Consider the following 19,708-nt stretch of genomic DNA (forward strand, 5'->3'; position numbering starts at 1 on the left):
ATGGCGTCTTGTGTACTAATGAGCATTGTCCTACTAGCACTTCCCAGGGTGAGGTGGCTTCCCTAGTTCCCAGGTAACCCAATCTTTCTTTCCCCCCCTTTTTTTCAATTAAGCAGAAGTTAATTTCACTTGTATGAACCGCTAGCCACATTCTCCTCCCAGGTACTGATAAAAATGCAGAATTAATCACTTGCCCGCCAGTGCTGAGCGGAACCCCCAACTTCTTCATATACACAGTGCAAATTTTCATCAAGCAGAAATGCATGGCCATTTACCGAAGGGGTGAACTGAGGAGTTCAGAGTGCAACAGAGGTTTCCTAAGTGGAGGGAGATAAGGTAAAAAGAGCTCTCATTCTGCCAAGGCAGAGATTTTTATCGTCTTACAAAATCAAGCAGCTGAAAAGATTCCAGTCACGAAGCATTGTGCTTCTGTGCTTTGAGAACGGGTTAGACTGCCTGCTGATTTGTGCGAGACTGACTACCGGATGGGATCCAGGATGAAAACGAGTTCTTAAACGGGTTATACCTACTGCTATGACTTACAGCCATTATCAGATGTTGTAGTCTTTTACATACCTAATTTTCTGTAGGTTCTTCTTGTCATTCCCTGCAAGGGAGCCAGAACATGTACAGTGTGCAGCCGTATTCAGCCATCAGCTCAGATAACATTACCTTGAAAATCCTGAATGCAAAAAACCCACCCCCACTAGATTGGCTCGATGTTGAGTGGCAGAGGTAGTATTTTATTTTTTGAGCATCCCTCCTCAAGGACACTAAAGAGTTTGTAAAACATCACTAAACGAAAACAAAACATTGCCAACAACAAAAATGCAAACCTGCCAAAAAGTAAAACACAGCAGCATTCAAATATTGGAAAACATGAGAGCTAAAGTGCTTGAGATAATTTCTTAACTATGCACAGTCTGAAGTCAATCTTCCCCATATAAATGCTACTTTTCAACAGCACCTGCCTGGCTGCATAGGTTTCTTCACCAATCTATGGCAGGGTAACACTACTAAGCCACAGCCATTACCCGAAAGGGCTAGGAGCAACGTATTTCTTTCTATCCCTCATACTAAAAGTAGGTTAATAAATAATATTCAAATAAACACATTTTAAAGTTCAGGCAGCTGAAATCAGACTTCAAGGAAAGTGTATGGATTTCCCATGCAGTGAAGTCACTAGCATGGCCTGAAGCTGAACAAAGCTTTGGTGGGATTTATAAAGTGCTGTCTTCTAGTGTTTTATGCCTGTCTTTAGTATTTAGTTTTTTTCAAACCAGCACCGGGGTTGTGAGTTAAAAAAATTCTGAAATAACAGAGCAGTTTTCAGCAGATGCTGGAGCCAGACAGACATTGCACAGTGCACACAGATATATAAAAAAAACAAACCCCAAACCAAATCAAAACAAAGAAAAACCAAACCAAAAACCCCCAAACCCTAACCCAATTATGGCAAAACCTTTCATCCTTAAAAACAAACACCCACCAAGCACCAAGAGCAAATCTGAAAGCAACATCTGCCTCCCAGTCCCCTGACTCAATCTAGCAAGGATGGTTACTACATGATACAAGCTCAGCAGCAATGGTTGTGAGCCTGAGCCTGCAGGCACTCAGTGCAAAACTCTCCCAGCGTTCAGCCCCATGGGAGTGATCCAGTTTTCACTGAAGCCAAAGGCAGCGCCCTACAGACTTCAGCAGACTTTGGATTGGCCCCATAATTTGAGAGCAGGAGCAGGACCTTGGTTTACAGTCACTGTTTTTCTATCCAGCCACAACAGCCACCCCCTGAAATTCCTGAAGGGGTTTTCAGTCTTCCCCTCCATGCATGCATTTAACATCCATTACAGTTAATAGCAGTTACACATGCATATCAATGGGAGAAAAGTCCCAGTCCAGAGGAATTACTGGTAGTAAGAAAAGAAACCCAGTAGAAAGGCTGGGAACTGCTAAAGACCCAACTCCCTTGAATAAATCCATTTCCCCGTTTAACCAGCTGGCATCTGCCTGCTGGCCAGTAATGCAGGAAGCTCTATAGTGTGTGTTTGTGTGTGCACAGGTGTGTGACGCGCGCGCGTGGGGTGAGCGAACAGGTGGCATTCTGCAGCGCACGAGCCTGTCGGCAAGCCACCTCCTGTCCCAGCATCCCAGCAAGCGTCTTGAGCGCCGGCCGTTGCCGCTCTCACTTGTGAGCCGTGGTGTTGTAATCGTCCTGCGCCATGGCCGGCACGGAATGGTCTATCCTGAACTCTTCCTCCAGCCCACCGGGTGCCTTCGCTGAATCTCCCCGGGCTGCAGGTTGGTGACTGTCCGCGCCGCCCCCCTCCAGCCCCAGGATCTGTCTCTGCACCAGCTTGGAATAAAGGCCTCCTTCTTCCATCAGCTCCTTGTGCGAGCCCTGCTGCACCACGCGGCCCTTGTCCAGCACAATGATGTTATGTGCCTTCTCGACAGTGCTCAGCCTGTGAGCTATGACAAGCACCGTGTGGTTCTGCAAGTCACCATAAATCGCCTGCTGAATCTGCGCGGGAGGAAAAGACGTTAGTGCCCGAGCGTCACTGGCTCCGCTTTGGAAGGGAGAACAGCAGCTTTGTGGTCTCTGTTAAGAAACCTCTGGACAGGAGATCTGCTCTCCCCGGGCTGTACAGAGACACAAGACTCCCTGCAGCACTACCAGCACCAACATGTCCGTCCCAGCTGTTGGCTCTTGCTGTGCAGCCCAAAAGCCCATCTCGGGCCAGCCAGTCCACAGGTGTGGTGTGCACACAGGTCTGATCCTGCAGGCTGGGTTCTTGTTATGCTCAGCCCCAGATCTGAAGGCCACACGGTGTTGGCATGGACTACAGGAAGCCAATACCCAGTAACTGCAGCTGCTCAGAAAAGCAGGGCTATTTCCTGGGTGTAGCAAAGCAAAGCAAGAGAGTGGTTCTCCAGCCATGAGGAACATTAAGGTCTAAAGGCAGGTAGATGGCCACCAGGCACATGGCACATTGAGACCCCTGGCTAGCCAAAACCAGCCCCTGCCTGGCATCAGACACCACACGTGGCTGAGGACCTGCAAACCAGTGAGCTGCTCCAAGATCAGATGCTGGCACTGCCCCACACCATGGACCAGCAGCACTTGTCCTCCAGGACCAGGAGACACATCCTTGTACCTCAATCTTGACTTAGCTTTCCCTCACATCATTAAACCAGTGAGGCCAAACTGTTACTGGTAGAGCTGTTTTGTCATCACATCCCAGCCAGATAAACCAGCTCAGTTCACAGAAACCTCAGGGCCTTTCCTGCAAGCATGGCTTCTGTGATGCCTCAGCTGGGATTTTGGCTCAGGCAGTCCTACTTCCCCTGCCGTAGTACCATTTTTTAGGGTCTTCCTCTGTATCCTGTCCTAAAAGGCTGCACACAGTTGCTGTATGCCAATTAACACTTTCCGCGTTTAACAAAGATTGGCAGAGATCCCCATCTCATCAGGTTTGTCAGACTTTGGTGGCTGTGAGCACAGGACTATTCCCTTCTTGGTGGCTACAGCAGTGCTGGAAGCAAATTCCTGCTCAGGAATTAGTGTCTTGCTCAAACCTCTGGTAGCACCATGTCAAGACTAAGCTTGTGCACAGGCTGGAAATTGAAGCTACAATCTTTCCTCCAAACCGACCACCTCTTTGGCCCAAACACTCGAGTCACCCACTCACCGCATGCTCGCTCTCTGCATCCAGTGCGCTCGTGGCTTCATCCAGGATCAGGATGGGGGGGGTTCGGATCAAGGCCCTGGCAATTGCCACTCTCTGCTTCTGGCCACCTGACAGCTGGGCTCCTTTTTCACCTGCCTCTGTTGGGTCATGGGAGAGAAGAAGGGATCAAAATAAAAATTAAGAGCTGCCGTCAAGTTCAGCTCCCAGCCACAGCATCAGCATGGTGTCATGCTTTGAAGCAAAGACCAGCTGAATGGTTTCTGCTCACTTGGCAGAGCAATTTAAGTGAGTTAAACATCACGGAGGCTGCCGTCCTTCCTTCTAGCAGCAAGTTCTCTGCTGTCGTCCCAGGGTCTGAGGGACTGATGCTCATAGAAACAATGCAGAGGAGTCCCTGAGCCTGGGAGAGCATCCAGACGCTGAGGCCCCCCCCCTGCCCATACATCATTGCAATCTCTCCCTGCAAGCTGGGCTCTGGGGGGTGGGCAACCAAGGCAGCAGTGAGGGGAAACAGGGACCTCTCTGCTGGTTCCCATAAACACAAACCATGGTCAGTCTGACCTGCCTCCTCACAAAGTCCCACTTTCACAAACACATCAGCTTTTATTACTATGGATTTATCACAGGTTTATTTTCTTCCTTTGCAGGTGGGGCGGTACACAGCTAACTGCTTGTGTTCTTGGCTTTTCTCCTGATCACTGCACTGAAAAATGGTGAAACTGCCAGTGCCACATCTCCGTAACACTGCCAGGCACCGGGAGCCAGACTGGTCTGGATGGGATGGGGGACACTCACCCCACTGCCATAGAACAGCAGCAGAAACACTGTCCTGGGATGAGCTCAGAATTCTTGCAGCACCTCAGTCACCCCAACAGGCAGCCACAGTGCTGCACCTCTCCACGTAGCTGCCAGTACACCACCATCAAGCTGCCATGGACATGAGGACTTGGGTCCATCACTACCTGCCTGACTTTCCACACAAGGGGAGAGTCTCTGCCTTCCCTGGGCAATGCTTTTCCAAGTGTAATTGGAAGGATTTTGGTACCTGTTTGGTAGCCGTCTTGTAACTCCGTGATGAAGGCATGCGCGTTTGCCTTCTGGGCAGCCTGAACAACCGACTCAAAGGAGGCTGAAGTTAAGCCATAAGAAATATTATCTGCAATAGAGCGGGCAAACAGCACTGGCTCTTGGCTCACCAGGGAGATCTGCAGAAAGGAAGGGAAGAGCAGGTGGTCAGCAGCAGAAGACACCCCAGCTGGCATCTCGGATCATTGGCATGTTACTGCTGGGTAAGGAGTCAAGCAGGCAGAGCCCCACCATTAATCCAAGATATAGAAGCACCTTCGTGTGAACTTCCAGTGAGGATGGGGTGCCTGGTGGCAGCCCCAGCCCAATTTGCATTGTCTGCTGGGGAGCCATTTTGCAGGAAAGAAACCTGATACAATGCTGGTATGTTGGCACCTGGGATGGGCTTTCCCCTCCAAGACCCTGCCATGGTTTTGCTCCAGACCTGTCATTCTCGTCACTGTTTGCTCTTCCCAGAATGGGAAACCAGTTGCTGGGACAAGGCAGGCTGGAGAAACCCTCCCAGGTTCTTGTTGATTTTCTGTTCAAGGCCACTAAACACGCTTGGGCCACATGAATGAGCCCTCCTGCATCTTTTAAACCAAAATTAGCAAGTTAGGGACATAGCTGCCGCAATTCCTTAATTGCTTAGCAACAGCCTCCCTGTCCTACCTTACAGCCGTTGCTGCTCACTCTCGCATTCAGCCTGCTTTGTCAAACCCTCAGGATTTAAATAAATTGAACCCTCCAAATTATTGCTCAGAACCGGCCACAAAGCGAGCCAGCGGGACAGAGTCATATTTTAATTGACTTCTCCCCATGCTCCTAACACCGCACCAGGCTTTCTAAACTGAAAGACTAGCTTGTCTTTTTAATTTTTGCTCAGTACAGGCAGGGAATGTAAATTATTTCACACTAACTTTGGCTTTCCAGCCTGTCTCTGATCAATTGTTTTCAGGTTTCCCTGCTGACTGGTGAAGCCATTCGCTTTGGGGGCAAACAAAGGCGGCAGTTACTTGCAGAGGAGATGAAGGCTGATCTCTGCTGACACACAGATGAGAGCTGAGGGGCCCGGACCCCTCTCCTAAGCAAACCACTCAGCCCTTCTGGTGCTCCAGCTGCTGCCAGGATCCCAAGAGGTTTAACTCCCCATTAACTGAGAATTACTTTAAGATCTTAAGGTAGAAAGTGCTAGATGGTAGCAAAACTCTTTTTCCAAATCAAATTTAGATGATAATTAATCCAACAACCAAACTCTTAGCTTCTATTGCGTTGGCCAAAAAATACACAGCAAAACATGTTTTTGTTCTGTTTTCAGAAGGCACCCCCCTCCCCATCCCTTCCTCTTCCACCCCCACAAATTATCTGAATTCATTTCCTGGACCATCTCCAGCCTCCAGATTTCTGGACATTTCAAAAGCTGCCAGATCAAAGCAACATGCAGCACTACCATTCATCCCCTCTGATCACAGCAGGCGATAGCTAGAATACACATATCAGTCCTCGTACCACTGAGTGCAGGTACTTGTGATCGTACATGTTAATAGGACGCCCGTCCAGCAGCACCTGCCCGTCTTGCAGAGGGTAGAAGTTCTCCAGGATGTTGACACAGGAGCTCTTCCCGCTCCCTGAAGGACCCACCAGCGCTGTCACTTTGCCGGGGTGCAGGGTGAAGGACACATTCTGCAACATGGATGGGAGAGTGTGCTCAGGTCCTGGCTTTTCCCAGGGTGCTGGGACAGCAGCTTGGGCACTAGGCAAGAAAGGTAGCTAAAATCCAGCCATGGTGACCTGCCACCCTGGTGACGTGCCACATCACCCATCTCTCCTGCCTCTGAGGAAGCAAAAGCCTCCAAAATTGCTTAAAATTTGCCTGCTGGTGTAGCAGGACCTCTAAAAACTGCAAAGCAAACTAAGCTTGTTGCTGCTTCCCCCTGCCTCATGACTCGAGCCCCTCTCCCATGGAAACAGTCCAAGGCAGTTTGGCACAAAGCCACGTACCACGCTGATGTGTTGAATGCCTGAGAAGGGAACAAGGGTTTTATTAATAAATCTCATTCCTTGTAAGGAAGGCCAGCCCTAAACACCCACTGTTCTTTATAATGCTTTCCAGCGTGCTGTTAAGCCTGCCCTGACGCATCTCCAGAAGGGCAGCTGATGTTTCCAGTGGGCTGGGGGTTGGTTATTGCCATGATGGAGAAGCAGCACGTGATACCTCATGGCCAGCAGCACTCTGCACCTGTGGGGCTCACCTGGAGGACCTGTGTTGCAGAGCGAGTGCGGTAGGAAAACGTCACGTTCCTGAACTCCACCTTCCCATCCACGTGGTCTGGAGCCAGGGTCCCATCATTCACCATCGTTGGCTTGCGGTCAATGAACTCAAACACCTTCTCAGCAGCTCCCACTCCCTGCATCAAGCCGCTGTAGACAGAGCCGACAGACTGGAAGGGAAGAGACAATGGTGAGACCCTCACATGCGATGGAGAAGTCAGCCGGTGCCACTCATAAGGAGAATGGCAGAAGCATTCCCAAGTCTATCATCTGACATTAACTACAGTCATCAGACACAGGAAAAAAGCTCTTCCCCCTCTGCAGGGTGTGGAGGGAACATATGGACGTGGCCAGGGAAAGGGCATCTAAAAAGATTTTGTGTATGGATAGACTCAGAGGGAAACAGAAGAAGGAAACACATGGATTGGGAAGAGAAGACATGTGCCAGGAGATACACGATCCGAACTTCCAACAAAATCCTCCATTCATCTCTCTTTGCTCAAGACCAGAAGCTCCCCAACCCAATGGTTGAGCAGAGTTCATGTGTGGCAGCACATGGCACCAGCCCCTGCGGGTGGCTGGCTTATTCCCTAGCACACCCGGTGGTTTGACCCTGGCAGAGGAACAGGGAATGGGGGTTATGGTCAGTTCATCTCATGTTATCTTTGCTGCTCCTTCCTCCTCACACTTTTCCCCTGCTCCAGCGTGGTGTCCCTCCCACAGGAGACAGTTCTCCATGGACTTTTCCAACGTGAGTCCTTCCCACAGGCTGCAGTTCTTCACACATTGCTCCAGCATGGGTCCCTTCCATGGGGTGCAGCCCTTCAGGAACAGACTGTTCCAGACTGTGTCCCCATGGGGTCACAGGTCCTGCCAGCAAACCTGCTCCAGCCTGGGCTGCTCTCTCCACAGGGCCACAGGTCCCGCCAGGAGCCTGCTCCAGCACAGGCTTCCCAGGGCATCCCGGCATCCCCCTGCTCCGGCGTGGGCCCTCCCCGGGCTGCAGGTGGATATCTGCTCTGCCATGGGCTCCATGGGCTGAGGGCACAGCCTGCCTCACCGTGGGCTTCACCACAGGCTACTGGGGAATCTCTGCTCCGGCGCCTGGAGCCCCTCCTGCCTCCTCCTGCGCTGGCCTGGGGGGGCTGCAGAGTTGTTGCTCTCACATAGTTTCATGCCTCTCTCCAGCTGCAATTTGTTGTGCAGCTTTTCTTTTTGCCCTTCTTAAATGTGTTATCTCAGAGGTGCTGCCACCATCGCTGATGGACTCAGCAGTGGGTTCGTCTTGGAGCCGGCTGGCACTGGCTCCACTGGACACAGGGGAAGGTTCTGGCATCTTCTCACAGAAGCCACCCCTGTAGCCCCACCTCTACCAAAACCTTGCCACGCAAACCCAATAAATGTGCCTCAAATGCAGAGTAGCTCCAGGCTGGACCCTTCTAGAGAACTGTTTCACAGATGATAAGGCTGTTCCCTGCTGGAATATGGTCGTAGTGGATTTACCAGTGCTGACTGACGCTGGCTTCCCTGGACTAAACCCCCATCACATTGGCTCTTTTCAACGCTAAACCCAGAGCCGCAGAACAGCTCATACTGCAACTGCCCCTCTCATCAGGAAGGAAAAAAACCCAAACCCAACAAAATACACACCAAAACCACAGCCTGGAAACACAACCAGAGCCTGCAGTCATCCAAACAGATGGTGAGAGCTGGGTGAGCTGCCTCCAGCTCCGCTCTGCCACTGCCCAAAGGCTGAAACACTGCCGAAAGCACGCTTGGCTGCGAGAAAACCTCAGCTTGACAATTTCTGCCTTGATTAGCCAAACTTACGCCTTTGCAAGGGGAAAGCAGCCCTGGGTGGGCTCTACCATCCCACCCACAATCCCATCTTGCTAACGCGCTGCCAATGCAGCAGCTTGCAGTCTATTCCAGGGAAAGGGAAAAAAAAAAAAAAGTAATATAATTAAGATTTTAATGAAGCCTGAAATTTAACAGGCAGCTTTGTAATCCCTGCATCCTTCATGCCAGGAAATGTGCTTGGGAGGCAGCCAGGACTCTGCTGTTCAGTGGGGCCAGCCTGACCCCTTTGGTCCCAATTGCCTTTCTGGGGGACGACCTGCTTCACATTCAGGTTGCGAGGCCACAGCAGGAGGGGAGCAGGGAGCAGAGGGGCGGATCAGCCCACCAGTGGGCAAAGCCATGGTGCCAAGGAAATATGTTGTGGGAAAGTCACCTGGATCTGGCCCTGTGACCTTCTAGAAGATAAACATTTTCCTGACACAGGGTAGCCCAGAAGGGTAAAACACTCACCTCCATGCAGTCTCCTAAGACAAACTCGTAAATGATGAAGGATATCAGGTTTCCACTTGTCATCTGCCCTGAGATCACGAGGTGCCCACCATAGTAAAGGATGCTGACCTGGACCACCAGGAGGGTCAGCTGAAGCAAGAAAACACCCCAAAATCAGCAAGGACAATTGATATTTTGGTACATTTGTGATTACTCACACAATAGCCCACAATTCATGCGCTGACATTTCTTCTTTGAGCCCAAACTGAGCATCCCCAGCAGCGTGCAGCTGACAGCCCTACCAGCGAGCATGGACATGAGAAGGGAAAAGCAACTCAAGTACATGGGCTGATTCGAGGAGCTGGGCTGGCATCTTTCAACAAAACAGAAGTCCAGAGGGGCAACAGCCAAAGAGGGAGAGTTTCTCTGAAATAACAAAGCATCTCATGAACTAACGTCCTCAAGCATAATCATCTACGTTCAAACTATCCAAAGCATGCAGTCACCTCGCCACTAAAATAAACTTTCTGTTATACGTGTGACACATTTTAATTTAGAACACAAAATCAAGCCAAGAGTTAATGCAAAAAATCATCCTTGCATGTATAAATCCCTGAAGCATAACCTCAACTCTTGCCTGAAATCAGCGTGTGGGGGGTACCACCTACTCTAGAAAGAAGACAGATCAGCTCTGATGTGACAAATACCAGCCCCTGCCTTTATTCAGCTGGTTTTGTTCCATGCTGCCTAGGTGCTCAGAAGAGCAGCGATGCCCTCATGCTCTGTGCAATGTTTGTGGGACAGGCTGTAAATTCACACAGCCAAAAATATCGGGGGAAAAAAAGTCCTCCCCTATTGCTCTGTCATGATCTGACCTTAAGATTTTGCGTTCTCTCCAAGAAAAACTCTACTAGGGCTGTGCTGAATCCATCATCTTCTTTCTGCACGAGCCCTGCAGGAGCAGTTTCTGAGGGGTTGTGCCGCCTTTGACTCAGCAGGGTCCGTGCTGACCCAGTTCACACTCCGGCTTCACCTGGGAGACCAGGAATGATGCTAAAAATCCTCCGATTTTGCTTCCAGACTTCGGAAGCCATAAAGTCTCCCACAGCTTCACGAGGGCACCATAACTCACAAGCCCTTCACCAGAGGCTTCCTAGGTCCTTGAATGTGCAGAGATAAGGGCAGCCTCATGTCAGGGTTTTGTACAGCCTGTGTTATCAGCTGGTGCAGGAGAAATCCCAAACTATCTCATCTTAAATGATGAAAAAGCATTTTGGAAAAAAAAAACAACCAAAAAACAAACCAAAAAAACCCCCACCAAAACCCAAACAAACAAACAAAACCCCACCCCAAACCCCAGCAGCCTCCCCCTGCCACCACCCACACGCAGAAAATCTTTGTTTCTGAGCAGAAGCTCAACCAACGCCGCGGCTGTTTCCCAGCCGGAGCCCTGGAGATGAGCTGGCACAGGCACGCAATGCAGCAGCCCAGAAGCATGGGGTTTTCCACGACCTTGAGCAGTTATCAATTATATTCTTATTTGCAAGAGAAAATAGACTGTTCAGTGGCACGATGCAGCGCTGCCCTAAGGGGAAATGGAATATATTTTTTGATGGGTGAAAAAAAAATAATAATCAAGGGACAAAGGATCACTGGCAACAGACATCAAGGCTGGGCTCACCCTGCAAAGCTCCCTGGAAGTGGAGGAGAAGCACGTGCACAGTGCCACCTGCATTTTGGGATCCGAAGCAATGTCCCCAGCCCTGCACAGGGAAGCCCTGGCACCAGCCACCTACCCCACTGGACCAGACATAGTAGGTGTAAGCCATGGCCTCCCGCTTGTTGAGTTTGTACACCTGCTGCAGCTTCTGCCAGTACACGTTCGCCTCCGCCTCCTCATTGGCAAAACTGCGGACAGTCTTCATGGCGGAGATGGTCTCCTCGGCAGTGTTGTTTGCCTTGGCCAGGGCGTTCTGCACATCCTTGGAGAGCTTCTGCAGGGAGTGGGGGGAGGCAGAGGGGGCTCAGCAGGCACCGGGCTGCCCATGGCACATCTCCCCATACACCCTGGGCTCTGCTGGGCTTGGGAAAAGAAGGTACAGTGACATTTTCCAAGGCTATGGGCAACGAGGCTGAGCACTGGGACACTGTGCTGGGAGGAGAATGGATTCATTGTGCTGTCCCCGAGGGACCTGGGTCACAGGAGGTGAAGTGCCATCTCCAGGACCAATTGGGAAGCCTGCAGCAGAGCTGCTGCCCTCGGTCCTGTGATGGGACAGGGTTAGCCTGGCCCAGGAACCCTTCCAGGAGTTTCCAAGTCAGGGACAGGTCTGGTGACCAAGGGCAGCTTCACTCCTCCCACAAGTGCCTGACCAGCAGGAGGACCCACAGCTGAGCAAGGACCCTTGTTTTGGCAGCACCTGTGCATGCTGCGCCCCAGGCCCGTTGGAGACCACTCATACCTGACACAGGGACCAGCACTGCGGGACTTGCATGGCCCATGGGATGTGGCATTAGCCACAGGGAACAGCCCTGGGCCCACGCTAACCCCAGATGGAGGCAGGGAGCTTGGCACTGGGTTTAACCCCCACCGAGTCCCTCCAGAGGGAGGGGAGGTATCACATGAGGACAGGCAGGTGAATATGGGCCACCCCACAGCCAAGCTCCCTCTCCTGTCAGACCCAAGATGCTTCCACTCCTGAGCATGAGGCAAGGTAAGAGCCAAGGCTATGCTCCTCTGCCCATACAGTTTAATGCTGCCTTCCTGCCCCTGCTGTTGGCAGCAAAGCACTTGAGCATCAGTCCCGCCAGCTCCAAGGCCATGCACAAACTCCACAATAACTTCACCACGGGAACAGCCCAGCATCGTGGCATACCGTGGCTGTGCCAGCTGCTACTGCCTACCTTGTAGTACTTCCCATAGACATCAGACACCAGCATGATGATGGGGAAACCCATGAAAGTGACGAGAGAGAGCTTCCAGGAGAGGCTGAACATGAAGAAGATCACGCCCGTGGCTTTCACCACATTACGCAGGAAGATGTTGATGTTCTGGGAGACCAGGTCGCTCACAATGGTCGTGTCCGATGTCAGGCGGGAGATGACATCCCCTGCAGCAACAAGGGGTTGGGGAAAGGGAGAGTGGGGACATGTCACTATGGTAGGTCCCATGTCCTGTGCCAGGGGACAGACAGAGCTCCCCATTCAACCCAGCCCCTTGCTGGGGGTCTGAAAGGTTACATGGAAGGGGGGCGACTCTCCACTGCTGTGGATGTGAAGCAAAAAGAGGAGCTTGAATTGCTGCATGCACAAGGGACATGAAATGCACCTGAAGGCATGAGCTACATCCCTGGGTCACCATGGATGCTACAGGACAACAAAGGGGATGGCAGCAGCACCGTGCACCAGAGAGCACCCCGTGGGCACACAGATGGGCAGCAAGTGCATGGGTGGAGCGTTCTGGGCTGCTGAAGACAAAGCTGTCAACCCAACTCAGTTCATTTCTAAACGGTGTCAGGAGCCCTCCAGGAGCTCACCAGGGCCTGCTGGCACCTTGTCCCACCATCCCAGCAGGACCAGCCAGGGCCAGACACAGCATGCCCTGTGGAGCATGAGATATCTTTGGAGAGGAATGTTAGGGTTGGGAGAGGGCTGTTAGGGTTTAGCCATGTGCTCCAAAGCCTGGAGCTGACCCAAGTGACCCTGAGGACATGGGTCCAGCTACTAAGGGGTAAAGCTCCTGGGGTACCCTTTGGTGGAGCTGAACATTATAGCCAGCAAAAATCACCCTAAATTCCTAAATACTTGGCCCGTATTTTTTATACTTTGATATAAGTATATTTTATACTTATATATATATATATATATATATAAACAAAAAATACTTAGAGTCCAGCTGAATTCCCACGCTTTTGTGTAAGGCCAGGGTTACCCATATCCCACTTACAATAACATGTCTGCTGTCCTCAGCTACCAGGGCACTGTGCAGCGATTGCTAAATACGGCAACAGCCTCAAAACTAAAAATACCACCAAGATGAGATTAAATGTGTGAAGAGTTACAGTGGGCTGGGACCACACCGGAGCGGCACAGACCGGGACAGGACTGAACTGCAAGCAGGGGAAGTGATAAGCACACCCAGCAAGCTTCACGCATCTGAGATCTCCAATGCCTGGAGCAGAGCCGGAGAGCAGCTGACCAGCAGGCACTGACGGGCGGTATAGGAGGAGGAAAGTAGGTGTTTTGGGGATGAACAGAGATGAGCATGTCAGTCCCGGGACTGCTGGATGTCAGGCTGATTGGTGGCAATGGGACATCCTCGGGGTTGGGCAACCCTGTCCCAACCCCACAGCAGGAGGCAATCGAAAGGGAAGAGCTTTCCACTGCTATTTCTAAACACAAGCACTTGGGCGCTGCCTCTAGCTGTCCCCAATATGCTGCGTCCCAGGGCAAGCCAAGGGGAAAAAAATACCGGGGTGGGATAGAGCGGTTAGAGCAAATCCGGGCCAAACAGGAACCAACCTGTGCGATTCTCATCAAAGAAACTCATCTCCTGAGCCACCAGCGACCTGAAGAGGCAGTTGCGAAGGCGAATGTTCAGTCTTGCAAATATGAGCGTAAAAACGCCGCCCCGGATACCTGCGGCAAATGAGCTAATTGCAGATAAGAAACGTTATAGACCAATGGACACGAAACCCACTCCTCAGCAACACAAACCCCCCAACGGCTGGGCCAAGGGCTTGGGCAAGGCTGCACTGGTACCACCTTCCACCCTGGGAAGCAATAGCTAAACCAGCCCCCACCTCTTCTGCATGCTGCCAGCACAGGGACAGCTGGCCCTACCGCTGGCGGGGACAAGTTTCAGGAGGGGAAGCCACGCTGCTGGGACAGCGTTCCCTGGGGAGCCCATTCCCTGTGTCCACTCCTGCTCCCCCCGCACCAGCAGACGGATGTGGAGGGCTACGCAAGAGCCTCATGACTGCCACCATGGTCTCTCTGCAGAGTGACAGCACAGAGAAATCAAAGCGCATCCCTGGGGTCTGGCAGGGACCTGGTGGAGTAGCTGCAAGCGAGACAGTCTGTGCCCACTGCCACCACAAGCTCCTGCAGGAAAACCCCAAACTCCTCCTCATCAGGGCCAAAACCAGCCCCTGCCGTTACCTTCCTATGGCGAGCAGCGACATGACCAGCACTGCCGTGGAGAAGCGGTCCATGCTCTTCTGCACCACGATGCCATCAATGGCCAGCCCCGTGTAGTAGGGCAGGAAGGTCTCTCCTACCGGACAAGCACAGGACACGGGATTTCAGCTGCATGGGACCTGCACAGCACTTGTGTTTCCAACTGTGATGGCCTGTGGACAACCCCATCCCCACCATGAGATACTCAGCCATCACACAAGGTGTTTCAGGAGGTGCAGTCCTTAGTGGCACATGGGGATGTTTCATTTCCCAGTGTATTTCATCCCCTATTGCATTATTTTTGCCCCATTTCATTTTTTACCCAGCCCATGACACGCCACCCATGTCCCAGGGTACAGTCCTGGAGTACTGCAAGCCCCCCACGGCTCCTTCCCTCCCAGTGAGGACGGAAGCACACCACAGCCCCACCAGGTCCCTTCGCTCACCCAGTGCAGCCACGAGGAGGAAGAAGGATGCAATGCCCAGGAAGATGGCATCTGGCTTGGTGTAGGACAGCAGTTTATGGATGGTGGGACCTGCTGCCTCCTCCCGCTTGTCCCGCGGGGTACCCCCATCGCAGCTCTCCTCCACCTCGGCCCGGGACTCAGAGCTGGGCCCTAGCGCTTCACGGGAGGAGGTGACACAGGCCAGCAGCTGCCACAGCCCGAAGGTGGCTGCCAGTGCCACATAGGTCCAGGCAAAGAGCCCCCAGAACCAGGGGTCCCTGATGGTCCTCCGCACCTCCGAGTAGAGCAGCAGCTTCACCATCATGTAGATGCCCATGAGGAGGCAGACAACGGCGATGAAGGTCCGCGATGCCCTGAGGCGCCGGGGGCCGTAGGCCGTGTTGGTGGCCACCCCGATGGCGGCCCCCAGCAGAACACAGCTGCGGTACAGGCAGCCCCCCCAGATGTCCAGCAGTGAGTTGAAGATGTTGAAGTGCCGCAGGTCCTGCAGGACATCCCGGCCACCCCGGCCATGGGTGTAGAGCAGTGTGGTGACCACCACATCAGCCCCGCTGAGTGCCAGCGTGCTGGCTACTGCCTTCCAGGCACGCATCCTCGCCACTGGGCTGGGGGGTCACCAAGGTGGTGGGGGACAGCCCTAGCACAGAGAAGATGTGGTCATGTCGGCCTCTGCTGTGGGGCGAGAAGAGGGGGAACAGGGTTTTTACTTGCTGCAGGGAGGTGGTGGGGAAAGGGAAGCAGGATGGGGGAACAACAATGCCAGCTCCTCACCAGCCTGTCCTGACCCCAGACACCACTATCTACTCCTTCCTCCCCTCTCCTGCTGCATACGCTCCAAGATATTTCATAAAATGAGAAGCACACATGAAGACAAACTTCCCTCCTAGATGCCTCCACCCATCCTGTATCCCAAAGCAGAAATCTGCACATCTGGGTGAGAATCTTCATCCCTGTTTGCTGTGGCGGCGGCAGGGCCAGCAGGGAGGTCTCTAGCAGCTGGGTGATGCCGGGACATGTGAGCAGCCCATATGTCCTGAGCGATGGAGCCATGTAGGTGTTAAAACTCAGAGGTTCATGACCTGAGAGTCCCTCCCCACCTTTCCCAGAACAAAGCTGAAACCGAGCACTCAAGCAAAACTGTATGAAAGCAGAAGGGAGAGCAGCCTGGCTTTGAAACAGAGCCCCCCACCCCTTAAAAAAAGAATAAATCACAGGTACAGTAGCCTGTCACACCTCGCTGTCCCCTGCCCTCTTGAGTATTAATTTGGGGTAACCCACTAACCCCGCTGCACTGTCAGTGTGCACTTTGGCGACACAAGAAAAATCCCAAGAAATTTAAAAGGGATTGGAAATCTGCAGCTGTGTCCTGTGGGACTGGGAGGCTCCAGGGTGGGACGGTGCCTTCGCTGTCACCCGTGGGTCTGACTGGCGGCAGCGATGTGGGGTGGGATCTGAATTAACACAGAAAAAAGGCAAAAAGCTTGACTTCCCTTAAACCCCGCCAGCTGCTCACCTGCTCCCGTGCTGCACCCAGAGGTGCTGTGCATTGGCCCGAGGGTGGTACCCGATCGTCACATTTATGCTGGCCAAGCAGCTGGTGACAGTGCAGGGTGTGGAAGGCATGGCACAGGGGGTGCCATGGGTGGGCCACCCTCCAGCCTGCGTGACCGCAGCCGCCCACAAGCGAACCAGGGGGAAACGGGCAGCGCTGGGCACCGGCCAAGCAGCGCCCTGGGCCGAGAGCGGCTCGGTGGTCGGGTGGGTGGGATAAAAAGCTAAAAAGTGGAGGAAAAGGGGGCGGAAGGTGCGGTCTGGGGAGAGCCGGGGGTTATGGGGTGGGAGGGGAAGGAGGGATGGAGGCGAACCGGAGCAGCGGTGTCAGGGAGGAGCTGGACACGATTCCCAGGGTGCTCGCTGCTGCCATCCGCTGCAAAGCTGCGCCGATCCGGCCCGGTGGAGAGAGAAGGAGGAGGAAAAGGAGGAGGAGGAAAAGGAGGCGGCCACCACCGCTCCCTGCCGCCACCCGCAAAGGCGTCCGCAGCTCCAAAGCTGGAGATGGTGGAGGTCCCCAGCCTCATCCCTACACCCCCCGGTACCAGATGCTCCGCCCGGGGAAGACCCCCGGGAAGCGCCGTGCCCGCCACAGCAAGGAGGGGGGGGGCACAGGCGGACTCCCCCCTTTGCAGCGCCAAGGCCACTCGCAGCCCCGACCCGCCCGGACGGGCCTTACCGGCGGCGGCGGGGATCGGCCCGGTCCTGCCCGGCCCAGCCGGCGGCGGCGCGTCCCGGCAGCAAGGTCGGCGAGGGGCGGGGCTTCAGAGCTCGCCACGCCCATCGCCACGCCCCCTCGCTGCGGCGCGGTCCCGGCACCGCCCGCCGTGTAACGGGGCAGGGCGGGACCGGGGGGCACCGCCCGCCCGGGGGCACACGGGGGACCGGCTCCCCCCGCCCCCTCAAACCTTGCCCCGACGCAGCAAGGGCGGCCCCAGCGTCTTCCCCACTTCTGAAAGTTTTTTGGTGTTTTTTCTTTCCTTTTTTTTTTTTTCAAAAATACACTGCATTTCTCTTAATTTTTATATTATCGGCTTTATTTAATTTCTGCAGCAGAGGGGGCATAACACACGAGTCAGTTTTAAAAACAACCAGGACAGGGGCTCAACATCGTTTTATAAATTCACCCCTAAACACGGGCTCGGCAGGCGTTTAATTGAACCCCTCCCGCAGAGCAGGACACCGTTTCAAGAAATTCAACTAATAAACTACTTTCTCCTTCAAGCTCCCATCCAGCTCCGGAGGGACGGCTGTGCTCAGGCTCTGCCCCGAGTGGCACTATACAGGTGCCAGAGGGGCTGGTTGGTGTCATTATCCCAAATTTTCCCTGCCTTTTTGGAGCGCCGAGCTTAAATCCCCCCCCCTATAGCCCTCCCCAGTGTAGGAACAGACTCCAGGATTCCCGGAGTTTACTCCATTTCTGGAGAGAACACAACGGTGATGTTACAAAGCAAAAAAGTCATTTTTCCCTGCCTGGAAAACAAACAAAAAAAATTATCACATTCTATTGCTTATTTCTGTTAATTAGTGCATAAAACTCAACACCCCTCACTCCCCCTCAACTGCCTTCAAGCCATTCCCACATCCACTGGGAATGCAGCCAGCCCTGGAATGGCTCTTCCCCGTTCAGGCTGGCAGCAGGGAGGGCAGCCTTCAGGAAACATCCTGCAACGGGGCTGAGCCGGCTCTGGCTCTCACCTCCAACAATTACTCCTAAAGGGGCAATTTCCAAGGTGGAATCTTACGGCAAGACCGAGTCCCTCGCTGCCAAAGCATAAGTGAGGATGATGCCACCTCCCTCAGCCGGAGCGATGGTCCAAGGGCAAATCTGGACCGGGAAGGTGATATAGTGAAAAACCTGAAACTCTGCTGCAGACAGAACCCTGGTGACCCGAATTCCATAGTTTTAGCCAGATGGTTTCTTCCTTCATTAGGGGTCCACAATAGAACAAATGGAAAACTCACCATAGATGCTATACAGGGAATCCAACAAGAAATTTCTTCATTAAGAAATGTAGGACTTCAAAATCGAATGGGTCTGGACACACTTTTAGCAAAAGGAGGAGTATTGTGTACGGTTATCAATCAAACTTGCTGCGTCTATGTTAACCAAGAAAACCAAACTGAAATAGGCTTATACTTCCTTTGGATTTTCTGACCTCTGGGAAAAACTTGCCTCTTGGCTACCTAATTTTATGTGGCTGAAGCAGCTCTTTGTTGTAGCTATCATGATTCTTGTATTAGGATTATTGATTTGCATTCTGTTACGATGCTTTCTGTGGCTATGTAAAAATAATGGTAACAGTTACGGAAGAAACATAGGCTAAGACAAAGGCTAGAGGATGGGAAGCATTTTACCAGAATTCATACTAAGGATAGTATTGTTTAAGCAAAAGGATTTGCTAAGCGGAAAGAAAAGGGGGGACTTGATACAGTGAAAAACCCAAAACTGCTGCAGACAGAGGCTGCATAGGTAACAGAAACATTAATACCCGAGAAAGAGGGAAGGGTGGGAGCTCAGCACTTCGAGAAGGGACAGTTAGTACCGATGTAGATGAGCTCAACAAGAATGTAGATAAGGAGCCTTCTGACAAGGACGTGCTAACTGCTAAAAGAAAACAAACTAGAGTAAAATAATTGTGGTAGGAGATCGGCGACTTCCAACTCGGATGGGCCCCACCCCGAAAAGGGTGGATGCCCCGCTTGGGATCATGCTGATATAAATGTAAAACCAGCCCAGGGGGCATGTATTAGCTTGGCACATTTAGAGTGGATAATAAGGAAGGGCTCATTAGCCAGCAGATGTTTTAAGATAACAGAAACTAAACAACAAAGGCTGATAATGTATGCAAAGATAAACAGGAACTTCAGGTAACTGCCCAAGAAGGTGAAAAGGACATCTTGAGGAGGCACCAGAGGGAGGAGACCCTGAATTTTCAGAAACTTTATGTATATGCATGACTTCTTCCCCTTCCTTCCTCCCCAGGACAGAGCAGGCACGTCTGCAGCCTGGGCTCCCATGCAGCTGGGCCACAAACCTTGGGGATGCTTTGTGCGACTGTCCCCAGCCCTGCAGGACCATCAAAAAACCCCAGGGGCTAACTGGTTTTCTTCATGCTGGACATACTCTGCTCAGGTGGCAGGACCGTCTCGATCTGAAATGACACAAACTGGCCCTTCTTCAGCTTCTTCAGGGAG

General features: G+C 52.6%; 1 protein-coding gene across 6 annotated transcripts; it reads right to left on the reverse strand.

The window, feature by feature from the left end:
* Positions 1-722: 722 nt before the first annotated feature.
* On the reverse strand, positions 723-17,276 carry ABCB9 (ATP binding cassette subfamily B member 9). 6 transcript variants are annotated; one of them, XM_055794518.1, is made up of 12 exons: positions 17,190-17,276; positions 14,939-15,631; positions 14,475-14,589; positions 13,836-13,966; positions 12,219-12,424; positions 11,111-11,308; positions 9,336-9,464; positions 7,007-7,195; positions 6,264-6,437; positions 4,735-4,894; positions 3,690-3,826; positions 723-2,521 (listed from the first exon to the last, which is right to left on the reverse strand). In XM_055794518.1, exons 2-12 carry the CDS (start codon positions 15,549-15,551, stop codon positions 2,183-2,185), a joined length of 2,391 nt encoding a protein of 796 aa, XP_055650493.1. In that variant the 5' UTR covers positions 15,552-15,631; positions 17,190-17,276; the 3' UTR covers positions 723-2,182. The 6 variants fall into 6 exon arrangements, with proteins under 6 accessions (XP_055650493.1, XP_055650497.1, XP_055650495.1 ...); XM_055794522.1 differs by having other exon boundaries at positions 14,939-15,628; positions 17,190-17,262; XM_055794520.1 differs by lacking the exon at positions 17,190-17,276 and adding an exon at positions 16,825-17,145.
* Positions 17,277-19,708: the final 2,432 nt, after the last annotated feature.

Source organism: Falco peregrinus, chromosome 2, assembly GCF_023634155.1.
Source record: "Falco peregrinus isolate bFalPer1 chromosome 2, bFalPer1.pri, whole genome shotgun sequence".
NCBI lineage: Eukaryota > Metazoa > Chordata > Aves > Falconiformes > Falconidae > Falco > Falco peregrinus.